At 29.6% G+C, this 18,452-nt stretch overlaps 2 protein-coding genes across 3 annotated transcripts; both read left to right on the top strand.

The window, feature by feature from the left end:
* The first annotated feature begins 272 nt into the window (after positions 1 to 272).
* On the top strand, positions 273 to 9,090 carry LOC111427993 (ATP-binding cassette sub-family C member 4-like). 2 transcript variants are annotated; one of them, XM_023063376.2, is made up of 8 exons: positions 273 to 471; positions 3,917 to 4,147; positions 4,200 to 4,624; positions 4,677 to 4,833; positions 4,889 to 6,437; positions 6,489 to 6,639; positions 7,682 to 7,912; positions 8,003 to 9,090. In XM_023063376.2, the coding sequence occupies exons 1-8, from the start codon at positions 389 to 391 to the stop codon at positions 8,908 to 8,910; spliced, it is 3,735 nt and encodes a 1,244-aa protein (XP_022919144.1). In that variant the 5' UTR covers positions 273 to 388; the 3' UTR covers positions 8,911 to 9,090. The 2 variants fall into 2 exon arrangements, with proteins under 2 accessions (XP_022919144.1, XP_022919146.1); XM_023063378.2 differs by lacking the exons at positions 273 to 471; positions 3,917 to 4,147 and having other exon boundaries at positions 4,539 to 4,624; positions 4,690 to 4,833.
* A 1,015-nt stretch (positions 9,091 to 10,105) lies between these two features.
* On the top strand, positions 10,106 to 18,317 carry LOC111427992 (probable multidrug resistance-associated protein lethal(2)03659). The gene is made up of 7 exons (XM_023063375.2): positions 10,106 to 10,431; positions 12,346 to 12,579; positions 12,689 to 13,116; positions 14,518 to 16,398; positions 16,452 to 16,682; positions 17,109 to 18,064; positions 18,124 to 18,317. The coding sequence occupies exons 1-7, from the start codon at positions 10,355 to 10,357 to the stop codon at positions 18,148 to 18,150; spliced, it is 3,834 nt and encodes a 1,277-aa protein (XP_022919143.2). The 5' UTR covers positions 10,106 to 10,354; the 3' UTR covers positions 18,151 to 18,317.
* Positions 18,318 to 18,452: the final 135 nt, after the last annotated feature.

The following is an 18,452-nucleotide window of genomic DNA, read 5'->3' as shown; positions in this document are numbered from 1 at the left end:
ACGTCTTTAAAAAACCGATAATCTGACAAACGTGAGAAGAGAATAACAATACAATCCAATTAAGTTTTGTTGGAATCAAAAAAAAAATAATAAAACGATACAAAAAATCAAAAAATTTTAAAGACCTTAACCTACAACAGTTGTCTATTATTATCGTTCTAGATAAGGTACGAACGTTTTCGATATATGTATAGGTATAAACGAACCCATTCCGGAGCGGGGACCAATGATAACACTTTGTATACTATATATATTATGGACAGTCCGATTCAAACGGTTCTGAGTTTCGTTTAAGCCGGTGGTCGAGAAACTTGCCTTAACATAACAGCGAGCAAAAATTCGTTAATTTTTTTAATGGTGATAAAAGTGAAGAGTTAAAAAAATAAAAATGTTCAATAGTTCAAGAGAAATGATTAATCGGAAACCAAATCCGAAAGAGAAAGCAAATTTTTTATCCAACATCACTTTTTTGTAAGTCAAATTATAAATTTGTTTATTCTTTTATATTTACTACTTTTGTTAGTTATTTAAGTGGGATTTTTAAAATTTGTGTTAAGGTTATAGCGGAACTGTGAAATTAATTACAATAATTGCGGAACGTTTCGTAAGAATTTTGCAAAAATTATAAAGAAAATGGCATTATTTCTTTGGCATTGATTTTTTTTATTTATCTAATGCGCAACGTAGTAAATTAACATCTTTTCCTTTTAACAGTTTTATTCGCATTCATACAGGTTTTTTTCACCACAACAGGTTACTTTAAAAAAAGCGTGTGTTTAATTTTAAACCATCAAAGATTTAATAATCCCTATTTATAACAAGGATTAAAAGGAGCGGAAAGGAATGTTTTATAAACGAGGTGGATTAGCGAGGAGTAATCTAAATAAATTAAATAATTTTACGATAAACTCGGAGTAGTAAAACGTTATCTTATTTACAAATATTTTGTGTTTATAGTCCAAAAATTTACATGTTTAGTTTTTTTTTTTTTAGAATAATATTAAAGTGTTTATGTGCAAGAAAGCACATCAATCTAAAGTTTTAAACGCCACCTTAGGCGTTTTAGAAAAAAATTTCTGCGTAATTACTTTAAGAAAAATTATTATATTGAAGAAGATTAATTTTAGCTAAATAATGTAATCTACCTGTAAACATCCTGTGATTAAAATCATAAGACTTGGGTTTTAAAATAGAATGACATGAAGTTTAGATATTGTAAAATAATCATTGTTCACGTTTGAAAAATGCGGTCCCCGAAAATAGATAATCCTAATTGTTTTCCTGTGTGAATAAAATAATTTTTATTCGTCTTAAAATATGACGAGATAAACGGCAAATAGCAACGTGTAGCTTCAAATAAACATAAAATAAAAAGTCGGTTGCTTTTGTAATCAATTTTCATCAAAGATAAGTACAGCAGATTGTAAATTCTTTTAGGAATTTTTAAAATGTAAAAAAACACGTAACGATTAAAAACATTTAATTACATTTTTTTATGAACTAATTTTTTTCTTCACAACAAGTTTTATGTTGGTTCAGAGTTTTGCTTGTTTAAAAAATAAGGTGTTTACTTCTTTTGTGATTGAGAAAAATATTGGTTAAACGTGTAATAAATTTCTCATTTTTTTTATTGTTCTGTTAAAATTAATGCCATCGTAAAAGAAAATTATTTTTTGTTATACAAGAAATATTTTCATCAATAATTTGAAAATTACCCACCAATTATTATTACGATTTGAATTTATGTCGTTATTAAATTTTTTACAGCTTCCAGTAAAACTAATAAGGCAAAGATTTATGAATAAAATATTGTTTTTTTATAACTCTTCAATGTCGGTGAACAATATCTGAACAATATCTCATTCGATAGCTTAATCATTGACCAACGCGAAATTGGAAATAACCGATTCGAAATTTCTGTTGAATACCGCTAAAACACCAAGATATTGCGAAGGTACATGAAAATAATACAAAAATGACCTTGTTTAGGTGGTTATAAATCGAAAATTATGTACTCGATTATCAAGATCTATACGTCACTTGATTAGGCATAGTTTCTTCTATCGCAATAACAAAATGCCCGATTTCAATTCTATCTAAATCCAGTGCTCTACCAACAATAAGAGGTAAAACCCTCGATTTCATCTAATTTTCACCTTTTCGAATTATTATCGATATTTATGGACTGGAGAGGAAAAGTATAAAAGAGCAATATTGTTAAAAATAAATTTTGTTACAACATTTATGCTAAAACATTCTTTCTAAAACGTTCCAAATTCCGTCCTCTGCCAACAACACGATGTAAAACCACGATTTCATCAAATTTTCACCATTTCGTATTTTCCTCGGTATTTATGCATCTGAGAGCAAAAGTATAAAAGAGCAATAATGTTAAAAATAAATTTTGCTACAACTTTTATACTAAAAATTTTTTTCGAAAATGTTCCGAATCCTGTATAAAGATTAGAATTTTGTGACGTGTATAAACAACGAGACGAACACGGTGTTATTCTGAGAGTTGTACAAGGTGAACGAGAAAGAATTAAGATCTTGCATTTTGTAATTTCGACAGAAAAAATTATGGCGAATCGAATGGCGTATAGATCTTGATAATCGAGTGTATCGTTTACGAGTTATAATTAAAAAGGCCATTTTTGGCGTTTTAGCGGAATGAAAAACGATTTAAATCAGTCTTGTTAAAAACTCTGAAAATCCAAATAATATTTTCATCCAAAACAATAATCATTGTTCTCTCAATCACTACATCACAATAGATCTTTACAAACATAATAATACAATCGTGTGTATTATATATAGAAATATTTTCGTGTGATTATCTAATCAAATAAAAAACTCGAAACAATTTGTTGCAATTATTGATTAAATTAAATTAATTTTATTGTAATATTTAAATTAATGGTCAGTCTGGAGAATCAATTAATGATAGGTCAACGTTACCTCGTATAAAACTAAACTTCTCATCGATATTCATTATAACATCGTCACACGATCCATTTTCATTTTAACGTCGTTAAAACATGCGTGTGGTCTCCGCACGTTTAATTTTTGTTTATTGTTGTCATTATAATGATTTATCACCATAATATAAATACACGTGACCTTAACATTACTATTTGGTCAACGTGGAAAAAGAATTTGTTTGTTCAATGGGTTCTATAAATAAACTTTAAACAATAATAACTTTTATATTGTAAGAATTTCATTAATAAAAAATAAAAAGTAATGTGAACTTGAATCTATAGTTAAATTATAAAAAGATTTCTTCATAAATAGGTTCTAATTGTGTGGTCTAAAATAAACGGTCATTCATTATTTTATCGCCTCTATTTAATGAGTTGGAATTTCTAAAGAATTCGCAGATTAAATCAAAATGTTTTGTAAGGTGCTCAATTCTATTCACTTTCAGGAACTTGTAGTGCTATTTAGATAAGTGTATTTGCTCAAATCAGTCACTGTATATCTATTGAAGCGAGAACAAACAAAAATTTTTATCTTCTTTGTAGTTGGAAATGCAGGGGGATTTATTGTATTTTTGTACACACTTTTTTTGCAATTCTTAAATATATTCTGAGAAGTGTTTTCATCTATGTAATAGTTTCGTAACTTATTTTTTTTAAAAGATTATGACAAATACCTTTATAAATCATAAATGTTTTATGATATTTTTAAAACAGATGTAATCGATTTAAGAGGACTTTTCGATTTTCAAGATCATCAAGACCAATTAGCGAGCTATAAATGTGTTTATCATGAAGACCTGACTTGATAGCTAAAGGCGGATGGAGATTTGAAAACAATATTGAGACTTACCTTGAAAACATTGCTTGTCACTTAGTCGTTAAATTTATTGATCACTTTGTACTCACTAAAATCAAATATTTTCTTTTATTTCTAGTTTTACCCTTGGATTAGTTGGAAAAGGTTTAAAACAAGAAATCAAAGAAGAAAACATCTACCAAACAATTCGCAAACACGAATCAGGAAGATTAGCCGATAACTTAGAACACGAATGGATTAAAGAACAATCAGAAGATGATCCTTCTTTATTTAGGACATTAAGAAAAGCATTTGGAAAAGAATTTTTAATTTACTGTTGCATCCAAATCCTCTTTAAAACACCCACAACGTAAGTAATATAAGCTAATAATAATAAAAAAATAATTCGTTTCTATTTTTAGAATTCTTCGTACAATTTCGTTAAGAGAAATCTTAGATACGTTCGATAAAAAACGTACGGAATCAGAAACAGCGCTTTATTATGGAACGGCATTTATTTTGTGCACAATTTTTTTAACAATATACACCCACACCTACTTATTGTGTATGCAAGAAATTGCGATGAAAATCAGAGTGTCTTTATGTTCGCTGATCTACCGGAAATGCATTCGATTGAAGTCGTCAACAATAGGGGAGTTTACAATAGGTAATCTGGTGACCTTAGTATCGAAAGACGTGAGGGAATTCGAAAATTTCGTCATCACCTTTCAAGATTCAATTGTCGGCGTCATACACATTTTCGTTTTTGTTTATCTGATGTACATACACGTTGGAGTTGCTTCTCTAATCGCAGTCGGTTGTATTTTAATGCCATTTCCTTTGCAAGGTGAGATTTCCAACTTTTCAATCAACTTGTTTCTTATAAAAATAGTAAATAGTTTGGTTGAGCAGGATTGCCACGATGAGGAGATTAAGATCGGCCATTCAAACCGATAAAAGACTTAAAATTGTCGAAGAAGTTTTATCATCTATAAGAATGATTAAAATGTACACTTGGGAAAGCTATTTTATAAAGAAAATGAACGAATTTCGAAGGTAAATTAAAAAAAAATGTCTCTAAAAATTAATTTAATCAATTTTTAATTTTTAGAAACGAAATTTTCAATTTACGAATAATATTTTATTTAAGAAATCTCATAATGCATATAAGTCTTGTAGCTGTTCGAATAGGTGTATTCACATCAATTTTGTATTACACCAGAAAAAGTGCTTTAGTAATCCCGGCCAATATTTATCTCATCTTAAGTTGTATGCATACAATTCGAATGGTTACTGCCGTTGATTTCCCAAAACTTTTATATTCATGGGCTGAAATAGCTGCGTCAATGAAACGAATTCAAAATCTCCTTATTTCCGATGATGCAAGTTTGTATTTAACAAACGAAGATGTCCCTCAAATGAATGCAAACGATCCCTCAATTGAAATTAACGCGACAATCTCCGTGAAAGATAATACATCATTTTTAAAAGCCGATTTAAAGTTAGAAAAAAAATTGATTGCTTTAACCGGTCCTTTAGGAAGTGGAACAACATTGTTTATGAAAACTTTACAAGGTGATTTACCTTATAAAGGTGACATAAAAATTAATGGTACATTATCTTACGCCGCCCAAGAACCTTGGTTATATCCAGGAACAATTAAAGATAACATTTTGTTTGGAAAAACGTTTTCAAAAGAGCGATATCATAAAATCTTAAAAATTTGTGCTTTAGAAAAAGATATTCACAATTTTCCCAATGGAGATGAAACTTTCGTAAACGATGATGGAATTTGTTTAAGCAGAGGCCAACAAGGAAGAATAAATTTAGCGCGGGCGTTGTACAAAGAGGCAGATATTTATTTATTAGATAATTGTTTATCTTCATTAGATACAAACATAAAAAATCATATTTTTGAAAATTGTATGAAATCATTTTTAAAAGATAAACTTTGTATATATTCAACAAATCGCGATACTTATTTTAAACAAGCCGATGTTATTTTAACAATACGAGATGGTCAAGTTGAAATCGTTGATAATCACGAAAAAATCAAGACGATTCTCTTAGACAAACACGACGATATCGATGAAGATTATTCGGGAATAATCTATAAAAGCGGTTTAGTTGAGGCAGATGAGAAAACGAAATTAATCGATCAAACTCAAAATAATATGTATCACGAAGAAAATAAATTGGGAAAAGTACCATTTAAAGTTTACGGAGAATATTTTAAAAGATGTGGATATTTCCACATCGTTTTATTATTACTCATTTATATTATTTATCAAGGAGGTTCGTCATTCTTTGAAAAATTTATCCAACAATGGGCCGACCTTCAAGGAATGTCTAATCAAATCACCAATGCGACAAATGCTACTATTGTACGACGAATTCAAATTGAACAGGCCAAAATGCCCAGAATTTTCGGAGTTACCATGGCTGCTATTACAATAGCTTATTTATTAAAAACTTACCTATTCTTTTACATGACCGCAAAGACATCGAAAAAATTACATAAAATGACTTTTACGAATGTTATTCATGCACCAATTGCATTCTTTGACGAACATTTAGTTGGAAATATCATGAATCGATTTTCAAAAGATGTTGGAACAATCGATGAGTATATCCCATTTATCACAGATTCACTTTTACAGGTAAGATTATTTTAACCAATATATTATTTTATTAAATGAATTGTTTTTTAGTACATTTTCTTATGCCTTGGAGCTTTAGTCTTGATTGGATTTCATAGTTTATTGATTTTAATTTTAAGTGTTGTCATGATTTGTATAATATGGATAATAAGATTTATATACATGCCGATTTGTAGAAGTTTAAAAAGATTGGAAGCAGCAAGTAAGTATTTATTTCATTAAATCTTATCTAAGAGAGAGATCTTAGAGTCATAAACTCAATACTCAATATCTGACACACTTTATTTTGTGGATTAGAATAAGTTTTTGACTTAAAAATCGCTTATTGATCACTTTTACTTTCTATATTCCAGAACATAACCTTGAATCAAAGCTCAGAGCAGCAACTGTGAAGAAGGTGCACGCTAAATCAGAGAATATGGACGAAATTAATCATGAGTCGTTCAAAATTCTTGAATGATAACCTTTAGTTTTTGAGTGAATACAAATTTGGGCATGAATGATGAGAACTTCCCACAAGTTGTTAATCTTGAGCTAACTCAAGTTCATTATCTGTTGTCATTAACCTGTGCCATAATAACAGAAATGTAGTAGATTCATAATTAATTATTACTGCGAATTCTAGAACCACAAACTTGTGATTTTAAGGCTACTCAAGATCAAAAACTTTAAATTTTTACTTATAAGATTCTTTTAAAGTCTTTTAAATCATTTAACGTTTTTGAATCTGATTCTTAATAACAACGATGCTAAATTTTTATTGGTTCTTTCTTGGCGCTTCAAGTTCATGCATTTTAGAAATGCTTAGTTTTGTGTCTAAGTCTAAGCTTAGTCTAAGAGACTGTCTCTTGGCTGACATTACAGTGTAATAGTCTTGTAAAATCAAGTGCTATGTTTGCAAAGGATCCTTTTTCTCGTTTGTACACTACGTGAATTTTTCTTTGGATGCTGTGTTTATGCACCATCTTACTCATCCATCTCCCTTAAAAAAGTGATAATTTTTAGCATTCACGTCTTTTCTTACTTCTTGATTTGCGAGTTTTTGGCAATCCTGTTTCAACATTTCCCAAAAGGAAGTGAGTTTTTCGTTCTAAAGTTTAAAACCACAATATTCTCTGCATATTTCTTCTCTTTCCTCTTCGTCAAATTTATTTCAACACCACAACGCACAGTATTGAGACATAAATTTAAATTTGTAAGGATATAAAAGTTTATAATTACTTCATAAATCTTATTTTTTACAGCAAGAAGTCCAGTTATTGGTTTATTAAGAACAAGTTTAGAAGGAGTTAACACAATAAGGAGCAGTGGTATGACCAGAAAACTTCGCGAAGAATTCGATAAACATCAAAATCTGCATACTTCAGCTGATTATACCTACTTAACAGTAAACAGAGCTTTATGTTTCTGCGTCGAGTTCATCTTATCTTTGTATTTAGCTGGAGTTGTTTTCATTTGTATTTTTTATTTAAACGGTAAGAACCTAAAACACGTTATTTGGGTTGCCTATCTCCCCACATTTTCTAATTTTATTAAGAAAATATAAATTTTTGAATCATTTTTAGGATCAACCGCAGGAAAAGTTGGATTAATCTTAACTCAAGCTTACAGTATAAGTAAATTTCTTCAATCTGTAATAAGATCGTTTACGGATTTAGAAACACAAATGACCTCAGTTGAGAGAGTCTTGGAATACAGAGATATAAAAACGGAAAGTACCTCGGGAAAATCTTACGATAATTGGCCGAGTACGGGAAAAATCGAGTATAAAAAAGTTAATTTAAGATACCCAAAAACAAATCAACTAGTTCTTAAAAATCTTACGTTTTCAATCGCCCCGAAAGAAAGAGTTTGTCTTATCGGGAGAACAGGATCCGGAAAAACATCAATGATGTCCACTTTGTTTAGGTTATACGAAACGGAAACCGGAAAAATTTATCTAGATGATACGGATACAACAGAAATGAATTTGAAAACATTGAGAAGTGGGATATCGATAATTCCTCAAAATCCAATTTTGTTCACCGGCGATTTACGATCGAATTTAGATCCAAACAATAAATATCCAGATAACGTTTTATGGCAGGCGTTAAATGAGGTTAATTTGAAGACAATGTGTTCGGAAACTATAACTTTAGACACAAAGATAAACGAAAATGGAAAAACTTTCAGCGCCGGACAAAAACAATTAATTTGTTTAGCTAGAGCTTTAATAAAGCGAAATAAAATTTTAATTTTGGATGAGGCAACATCTTATTTGGACAACGATACCACAGATGTCATTGATAAATTAATCAACACCAAATTCTCAGATTGCACCATCATTACGATTCTTCACAGATTAAAGACTGTATTAAATTATGATAAAGTTATGATACTCAAGGATGGCGATGTTATCGAATTTGATAGTCCAAATGTTTTATTAAAAGATAAGGGCTCGGTATTTTATAATATTATGGCTAATGAGGATTAATTTTTTGAGTACCTGATAAGATTTTTTTGTATATAATAGTTTGTTATAAGTTAATTTTATATATTTTTTAAAACATTTTAAGTTCTTAATAATCTCTACTTAATGTGTTAACAAAAAAATAATTTTATGTGAAAAATGCTATGTTAAGAATTTTTTTTATTAAATAAAAGTTTAACAATCCTATTGTGTTATAATTTCACAATAATGTATTGTTCTTTAATTTAAAGGAACATTAATATAATTTATTTCGTGGTTATTTAAATTTTAAAATTAATTTTATGTATTCTTTTAATGATGTTGATTTCAAATAATTTTTCTTAAATTTCTATCAAGTATAGTAAAACCTTGTTAGAACGGACAAAACATTTTTAAGTCATACTATTAATATTATCTATTTAATATATCAGTATGTTTAAATATAAATGTTAGCGCTTATAGATATAATCAAATTCGGGGTATTCCCCAAAATGCTGTATTCCATGTTCATAGCAGCGTTGCCAACCTTACCGATTTTTCGATACATTTACCGATTGATATAGAAGATAGTCAATTTTCATATTTTCCTACTTTTCTCGATATCATGCATCTGCGAGTAAAAATGTAAGAGAGCAATACTGTTAAGAGTAAAATTTGCTACAACTTTCGTTGCAAAAGTTAATATGCTCCTAGAACCTACAGCTAAAACTAGAAATCCGAATGTTTTTAGTTATAGATCTAGTTTAGTTCTAACAGTTAGTAGAAAGTTTCGTAGAAGGAATATTATTATAATTTATTAAGTAGTTATTCATATTTTAAAATTAATTTTATACACCTCAAGATCTCATCCTGCTTAATTTCAAATACTTTAAGTTATCTCAAATTTTTATCAAGTACTCAAATCTCTATAATATTAATCATCCTTATTTTATCTATTAAACAATATTTTGTAATATTTGACCAATCAATGTTTGTTAAACTATTTTTTCTCTTTAAAATATTTATAAATATTTATAAACCCAAGTTTATATTGATGAATTCCCAAAAAATTTCCACTGACTAAATTTACCATTAAAGTCCCTTTATCTTTTTTAAAATCTACTAATCTTGTGCTACCTCTTCAAACAATCTACCTGTCTGGTTCGGTTTCAGCCTCGGGTATAAAATAAATCAATACCTTGAGGGGAATCAGCTGAGTTTCTGGCAACCGAATGTAGCTGCTACATTCTACATTCACGATTTCATTCAGTGTCAGCGCTTAGTGAACGTCCTACTTTAGGACGATAAAGTTCACTTCGCTGCGTTAGCAGCAAATAATCGCTTTTATCAATTAAAATCGCATTAAAATTAATTCAAGTCAATTTTTGGCCTTATTCTCTTTAAATTTTTAATCCCCTTTTACTCAAAAGTGGTGTGTTAGTGACAGTCAATTAAATTTTGGAATTAAACAAGAAATTGGAAATAAGAAATGGATGCTGAAGAAGAAATTAAAAGAAAACCAAATCCGCGTGCTAAAGCTAGTTGGATATCCGCTTTAACTTTTTTGTAAGTTACTTTCTTTTTTACTATTTTTTTTATGTAATTATAAATAATGTTCATCACGAAGTGTGTCAAGATCGTGTGGTAATTCCCCGTAATTTTCTATGGGAGATTTTTTTATTGAAATTTATTTCATAGAAACATATTTTAATTAAGATTAACAATGAAGTATTGATTGTGGAAAAACCCCAACCGCTTTGAAATTTGTTCAGCGCACAACGAACAGCTGATGAAAACTAAAAATAAAAATACACTATCTAAAAATATCTTTCTTTTCAATTTCTTTTTTTAATTTTTATTATTTATTTGAACGAATAAAAACTCATTTTAATTACTTTGCAAATAGCTCAACGAGGTAATTGTGCGAATGGAATTCTAATTCAACTTCATTATCTTTTATCGAGTTTATTTTTCCTGGAAGTAATAATATAGAAATGGTAGTTAACTCATATTTTGCATTATTGCACCATAATTAAATTTCATTCTTAAAACTGATGTAAATTGATCAATAATAATTCTTAGTATAATTTATATCTAATAATTTGTTATTAAATTACAAGTATACAAAATTATAATTTTGTATTAAACAATGTCATCTGAACGGTCAATTTTTTAACCTGTGAAAGTAATTTGTTTATCTACTGATTCCAACAACAATACAGTAAATAATTCCTCTCTGGCGAGAACTTCAACATCTTAAAATTAGACCTGGAAGCATCATTTCACTAAAACACACCATGAAGCAATTTCTTGTTGGTTGCATGGACTATGTATGAACTGTCACATTGACAATTCCAGAGTCAATTTGACGTTTGGTAAATGTCATTTAGCAATTCCAATTATAATATTTCAATATCAATATCAACAAAATGGGATTTTTTTAAGACTTTTATTTCCGGTCATTCCCGTTATCAATTAAAACACGTGTCAATGCCAAATAATAATCTCAAAGTTCTCTGATTGCATCGAATTGCATTAGAACGTGCAAAAATTGCAATGTTTGTTGACCTCATTTCTACAAATTCAAGCGTTGCCGAGCAATTTGTATTTTTCATCTAAATTATATTTAAAATAAATCGATTCACTTTTTGGTTATATTTATTAATCTAAATTTGGTTTGTATTGATGAAATGTATTCGACCTTTCTGGTCTTCCTAAAAATAATTACGGAAAATCCGGGATCTGTTTTTCCAATAAATGGAAAACTGGTTCAAACTGGTTCCGAGCGGTTGTAGAAAGCTTTAAAAGTACGTTGTTAAAAATAACAAGAAAAAGTAAATTAAGCTGACTTTCAAAATCCAAAAAAAGATTTTTTTTAAATGTCTTTGTTTAAATTCTAAATTTGAATTTGTTTATTTTGTCTAGGAGTTAATTTTAAACATCATTTAAGTTAAATGAGAAAATTTTCTTTGCAATTTTTTTTGCTTTATGCGTTAAATGTAGACAGGTAGTATGTAGACTCGAATTTTACGATAATGTTAAACCGATAAAGTCTCAAGGTCTCAACACTTGATGATTTCATCATATTTTCTATCGTAATTTTCTCCTTACAACACTTTGATTAGTTCTATTGGCATTTAGAAAATTATTCCGTAAAATCCCTTTGTTTTTCAAATCGATTTCGATTAAGAAAGAATAAAGTTCAAAATGATTCAACCATAAAGAAATGCACATTATTTTAAAATCTTTCCACATCATTTTAAATCATCACTTTTGGTTTGCGGTTAGATTATATTAAATTCCATTAAATTTCTTTATTATGACGAATTAATAATTATATTAAATATATTTAGAGAAAAGATAAAGAAATTATTGGAGAAAATGAAGAAGAATGTATCAGTTATAAGATTTATTTTGTAAAAAAACCAAAAATTAATAAAAGTCAATAAATGACGGATTTAAAAAAAAAATATTTTTTAGGTACGTTTTACCCACTTTCAAAAAGGCTTATAAAAGAGGTTTAACAGAAAATGATCTCTACGAACCACTCGATGAACATAGATCTGGTAATTTAGGAGATACTATAGAAAAAATATGGAGGAAAGAACACAGAAAACACAAAAAATCTGCGTTACATCGAGCATTGTTTCGAATGTTTGGATGGGAATTTGCACTCTTAGGACTTGTGAAACTATTTCACGAAATGATTTTAATGTAAGACGAAAATAACTTTAATCCTCTTATTATTTATAACCTTATTATAACAATTAAAGTCTCAAGGATTTGTTAATTACACAATTAATTTTTTTTTTATTTTTTTTAGAACAATATTTCCTATAGCAATTGGAAAAGTGGTAGCTCATTTTAATGTAGATAGTCAAGTAAGCCTCGAAGAAGCTTATGTTTATACAGGTTTAATAATCCTATCATTTTTAACGGAATGTTTCCTTGGTCATCCAAGTATGATGGCTTTGATGCATATATCCATGAAATTAAGAGTCTCATGTAGCGCGATGATCTACAGGAAAACTTTAAAATTAACAAGAACCTCATTGGGACAAACCACAGTGGGCCAATTAGTTAATCTTTTATCAAACGACGTTAGCAAATTCGACCAAGGTTTTGTTTTGGCACATTTCGCTTGGATTGGACCAATTCAAACTGCAGTTGGTACTTATATGGTTTATAGAGAGATTGGAATTGCAGCTTTTGGAGGAATTGCATTTTTAATATTTTTTGTACCAATGCAAAGTAAGTAAAAATATCCCTAACAAATTTTACCTTTGTTTTTCCACTTATTTTACAATTCGATATCTTCGTTGTCTTTAGAGATAGCGAAATATTAAATACACCACAAGAAATCGTAATTTTTTCTTGATCTAAAACCTTTGTCAGTGTAAACAGTGTGTTGTCAGTGTGTTTTGTCTGGTCAATATCTATAGGATTCGATCAAAAAGCAGGCCTAATAACCAACCCTACACCTAGATTGACCTTTCTTAGTACAATTCTTTTATTTGGGTTGGAACAGAAAACTAAAGCAGTATCAATCATAGAGGAAATGTTCTGCTCCATGCAGTGGTATATAACTTTAGTAGATTGCATGGTTGCACAAGATAATGTTAAGGATAGTTATGATGCTGTAATCATTTACTTACGGTAATTATACGCAGTTTGTGGGGGGTAAATGCTTATGCAACTATGCCATCTACTAAAGTTATATACCACTACATAGGGCGGAAAATTTCCTACAAATCCTATATAGGCACAGAGTTTTATCCGTAGCATATAAGAAAGTTATGACATCGTAAACATTTATATGCGGTAATTATACGCGGTTTTTGCATTTTGTTTTTGGGCTAATTGGCTTGTGCTTTCATGCAACTACTAAAGTTATATACGACCATATAGAGCGGAAAATTTCCTATGGGTTCTATATGGCTACGGAGTTTTATCCATATCATGGTCAAAGTTATGACGCTGTAAACATTTACATACGACAATTATACGCCTTTTGTGTGGTTTTTGTAGGGAAAAAATTTATGCAAGAATGTCATCTGCTAAAGTTATATACCACTGCATGGAGCGGAAAATTTCCTACAAATTATATATGATTCCGGAGGTTTGTTTATATGTCATATAAGAAAGTTATGACACCGTAAACATTTACATACGGTAATTATACACGGTTTTTGCAATTTTTGGGAGGGAAATGCTTATGCAACTATGCAATCTACTAAAGTTATATACCACTGCATAGAGCAGAAAATTTCCTACAAATTCTATATGATCACGGAGTTTTGTCCATATCATATAAAAAAGTTATTATCTCTAAAGTGATGACAATAAGAAATGGTTTTAAAATTTCGTATTCGATTTTTATTATGCACCAATACAATGAGCAAAAAATTTCCTATATGATTAATGCTGCTTTTTTGTTCCTACCAAATAAAAGAGTTGTATTGAGAAAGCTCAATCTATCAATTAGGCATGTTTTTTGGTCTACGCCGATAGATATTGATCGTACAAAAATGGTTTTAGATGATGCTATCTCTAAAGACAACGAAAATATCGGCTTGCAAAGTAGATAAAAGTTGTCGCAAAATTTATTTTTTATTTCAAATTTGATATATCAATATTCATTTTCTTCCACAGTATATTTAGGAAAGAAAACATCAGATTTAAGATTAAAAACGGCATTAAGGACTGACGAAAGAGTGCGTTTAATGAATGAGATAATATCAGGAATTCAAGTTATTAAAATGTATACGTGGGAAAAACCATTTGCAAAATTGATATCGTTAGCGAGAAAAACTGAGATAAGTGCGATACGAAAACATTCTTATCTATTGGGCGTCATGTTCTCTTTCGAACAATTTATTACAAGAACTTCCATGTTTATAAGCATTTTAATCTACATATCATTAGGATATGAAATAACGGCTGAAAAAGTTTTTGCTGTAACAGCCGTTTATAACGTAATGAGACCATTGATAACGATGATTTTTACAATTAGTATATCTTCGTTAGCCGAGGTTCATATTTCATTACAAAGAATTAATAAATTTTTATGTTACGAAGAATTACCAGATGAAAAATTATCTTTAAACGGAAATTCGGTTTTAAATGGAACAAAACAACCAGTTAAATTCGAAGCACCTTTCTTAAAAATGGAAAATGTTAACGCAAAATGGCAAGCTGATGCTAAAGAGAATACCTTAAAAAATATCGATTTAAACATAATTGATGACCGATTAGTATCTGTGATAGGACCTGTTGGAAGTGGAAAAACGAGCATACTTAATGTGATACTTAAAGAATTACCTATCGATAGTGGAATTTTAAGCATAAATGGAAAAATTTCTTTTGCATCTCAAGAACCATGGTTATTTTCGGGAAGTGTTCGCCAAAACATTTTATTTGGAAACCCATACGAAGAAGAACGTTACCTAGAAGTAATCAAAGTATGTGCCTTAGAATCTGACTTAATAATTTTACCTTACGGTGATCGTACAATGGTTGGTGAAAAAGGAAAAGCTTTAAGTGGTGGTCAAAAAGCTCGAGTTAATTTAGCACGTTGCATTTACAAAGATGCTGATATCTATTTATTAGATGATCCATTATCAGCTGTTGACGCAAAAGTTGGCAAACAACTTTACGAAGAATGTGTTAAAAAATATTTAAAGGGAAAAATACGAATTTTAGTAACCCATCAATTACAATATTTAAACAGCGCCGATCATATTGTAATATTAAACGATGGTCGAATTGAAAAACAAGGTACTTACAAAGAATTAAAAAACAGTGGATCTGATTTTGCTAATTTACTTAAAGAATTTAATAGTGAAGATAACGAAATTGTTCGTCAAAGACAAATGTCTGAATCTGAATTAGTTGAATTAGAACAAGAAGGTCCTGATATCGATAAAGAATTTATGGAAAGTGGTAAAGTTAAAATGAGCGTTTATGGTACTTATTTTAAATACGGCGGAAATATATTTACAATAACCTTCGTAATCCTTTTATTTATCGCTTCGCAAACAGTCGGCAATGGTGTTGATTATTTCGTTAAATACTGGGTTAATTTAGAACAAGATCGAGCGGTACGAAATGAAACTATGGCAATGAATACGGAACAAATAATCTACGTTTATTCAATATTAATAATCGCATTAATCATCTTGGCCGTTTGGCATTGTTTATATTTTTTCTTATTTTTAATGAAAGCTTCGATTAAAATCCATGACACAACTTTCGTAAAAGTCTCACAAGCTGTAATGAAATTTTTCAACACAAATTCATCAGGAAGAATCCTAAATCGATTTGCAAGAGATTTAGGAATCATCGACGAATACATCCCATTAGTACTTTTCGATGTATTAGAAGTTGCTTTATTATTATTCGGTGCCTTAGCTTTATCAATTATCGTCGATAAACTACTGGCTGTGCCTTCACTTATATTACTAGCAATTTTTCATTTTATGAGGGTAATCTTCTTAAGAACAAGTCGATCTGTTAAGAGATTAGAAGCTGTTTGTATGTATTTTTTAAATTAATTTATAATTAACATTAATTTTATTTCTTCATAGATCGTAGCCCAATTTTTGGACAAATAACCGCGTCAATGAATGGTTTAAGTACAATTCGAGCTTTCAACGCTCAAGGAATTTTAACTAAAGAATTTGATCGTTATCAAGACCAACACAGTTCAGCTTGGTTTTTATTTCTTGCTTCTACAAGATGTTTTGGGTTTTGGTTAGAAATTGTTTGTGTCATTTTTATTGCTGTGGTTATTGTTGTTTTATTAACTTTAAATAGAGGTAAGTTAATTTTTAATAATTCAGAGTGTTTTTAAATTGAAGCGCCAAAAAGAAAGGTTGCTATTGAACAGTTTTAAGCAAAAATTACACTAGGAAAATTCGAAATGTTGCCGGCCGCCTAAATACATTGGGGTTTAGCCGCACGTCTTTCAGTATGGCTAAACCTGCATGATTCTAGTTCGATGTCTTGTGTTAGTTGTAGTAAACCCGATACTTTCTAGTTCTAAGTCTAACATTTAAATAATGTTCATTTAACAGCTAAATTTTGATCCATATTTGAATCAGCTTATCTTATCCTATCTTGTTTTGGCTTTTAGCCACCAATCAAGATCAGATATATCACAAAGATGGATCAAAATCATAAAAAAAATTGTCTAAAAGAAAATAATTTGCTATAATTTTATCTAGTCACTTAATAATTTTTAGTAACCCACGGTGGAGATATTGGTTTAGTAATAACTCAATACATGGGCCTAATGGGAGCTTTACAATGGGGAATGAGACAATGGACAGAACTTGAAAATCAAATGACTTCCGTCGAACGGATTTTAGAATACACTAAATTAGAAAGTGAACCGATTCGTGATGGGTCCGAAAAACCCCAATCAAACGATTGGCCTGAAAATGGAAAAGTTGAATTTCAACATTTATCTTTAAGATATAACCCCAATGAAGAAAACGTATTAAAAAATTTAAATTTTACTATAGAAGCTGGTGAAAAAGTAGGGATTGTTGGAAGAACCGGTGCTGGAAAATCGTCGATTATCACATCATTATTCCAATTGTATGAAATTCAGGGAACGATTGTAATCGACGGTGTTGATACGACGAAAATTCCTTTGGAATTGTTGAGATCAAAAATTTCTATTATTCCCCAAGAACCTGTGTTATTTTCGGGGACGATGAGAAAAAATTTAGATCCGTTTGATGAATATCCCGATAACGTTTTATGGAATGCGTTGGAACAAACTGAATTAAAGGAGGTTATATCAGAATTACCGGCGGGTTTGAGTAGTAATGTTACGGAAGGTGGAACCAATTTTAGTGTTGGGCAAAGACAATTAGTTTGCTTGGCAAGAGCTATTATAAGAAATAATAAGATTTTAGTTCTTGATGAAGCAACGGCGAACGTTGATCCGCACACAGATGCCTTAATTCAAAAAACTATTCGCAAAGAATTTTCAAATTGTACCGTTTTAACTATAGCCCATAGATTACACACGGTGATGGATTCAGATAAAATTCTTGTAATGAGTGCTGGGAATTTAGTTGAATACGATCATCCATATTTACTTTTACAAAATCCTAATGGGTATTTAACCCATATGGTTGAGACTACTGGTAAAACTACTGCCAATAATTTAAGAACAATTGCACAAAACGTAAGATAACATTTTTTTTTGTTTATAAATTAATTTATGTTTTATTATTTTTGTTGCAGAGTTATGAAGAATTGAAGAATAAATAAATGGAAATATTAGAATTTTATGAATTTTTGTCCAAGTAACTAATCAGTATTTTTTTTATTATTTTATCTTTTTCGTTCTTTTTATACATCCAAACTTTTTTTTTATTGTGATACTGAAATTAGTATTATGTATTTAGTTGTTAAACAAATATATTTATACTTCTGCATGTTACGTTTTATTCCCCAATCAAATTTCAGGCAATTTTAACATCGTAAATTTATGTAATTGACCGATAAGTGTAACAAAAATATTAAGTGGTTGAGTTTTTTGATACAACATTGCGAAATATTTCGTTATCTAT

The sequence above is a fragment of the Onthophagus taurus genome, chromosome 6 (assembly GCF_036711975.1).
Source record: "Onthophagus taurus isolate NC chromosome 6, IU_Otau_3.0, whole genome shotgun sequence".
In the NCBI taxonomy this organism is placed as follows: domain Eukaryota; kingdom Metazoa; phylum Arthropoda; class Insecta; order Coleoptera; family Scarabaeidae; genus Onthophagus; species Onthophagus taurus.
This window is presented reverse-complemented; position numbering and strand designations above follow the sequence as displayed.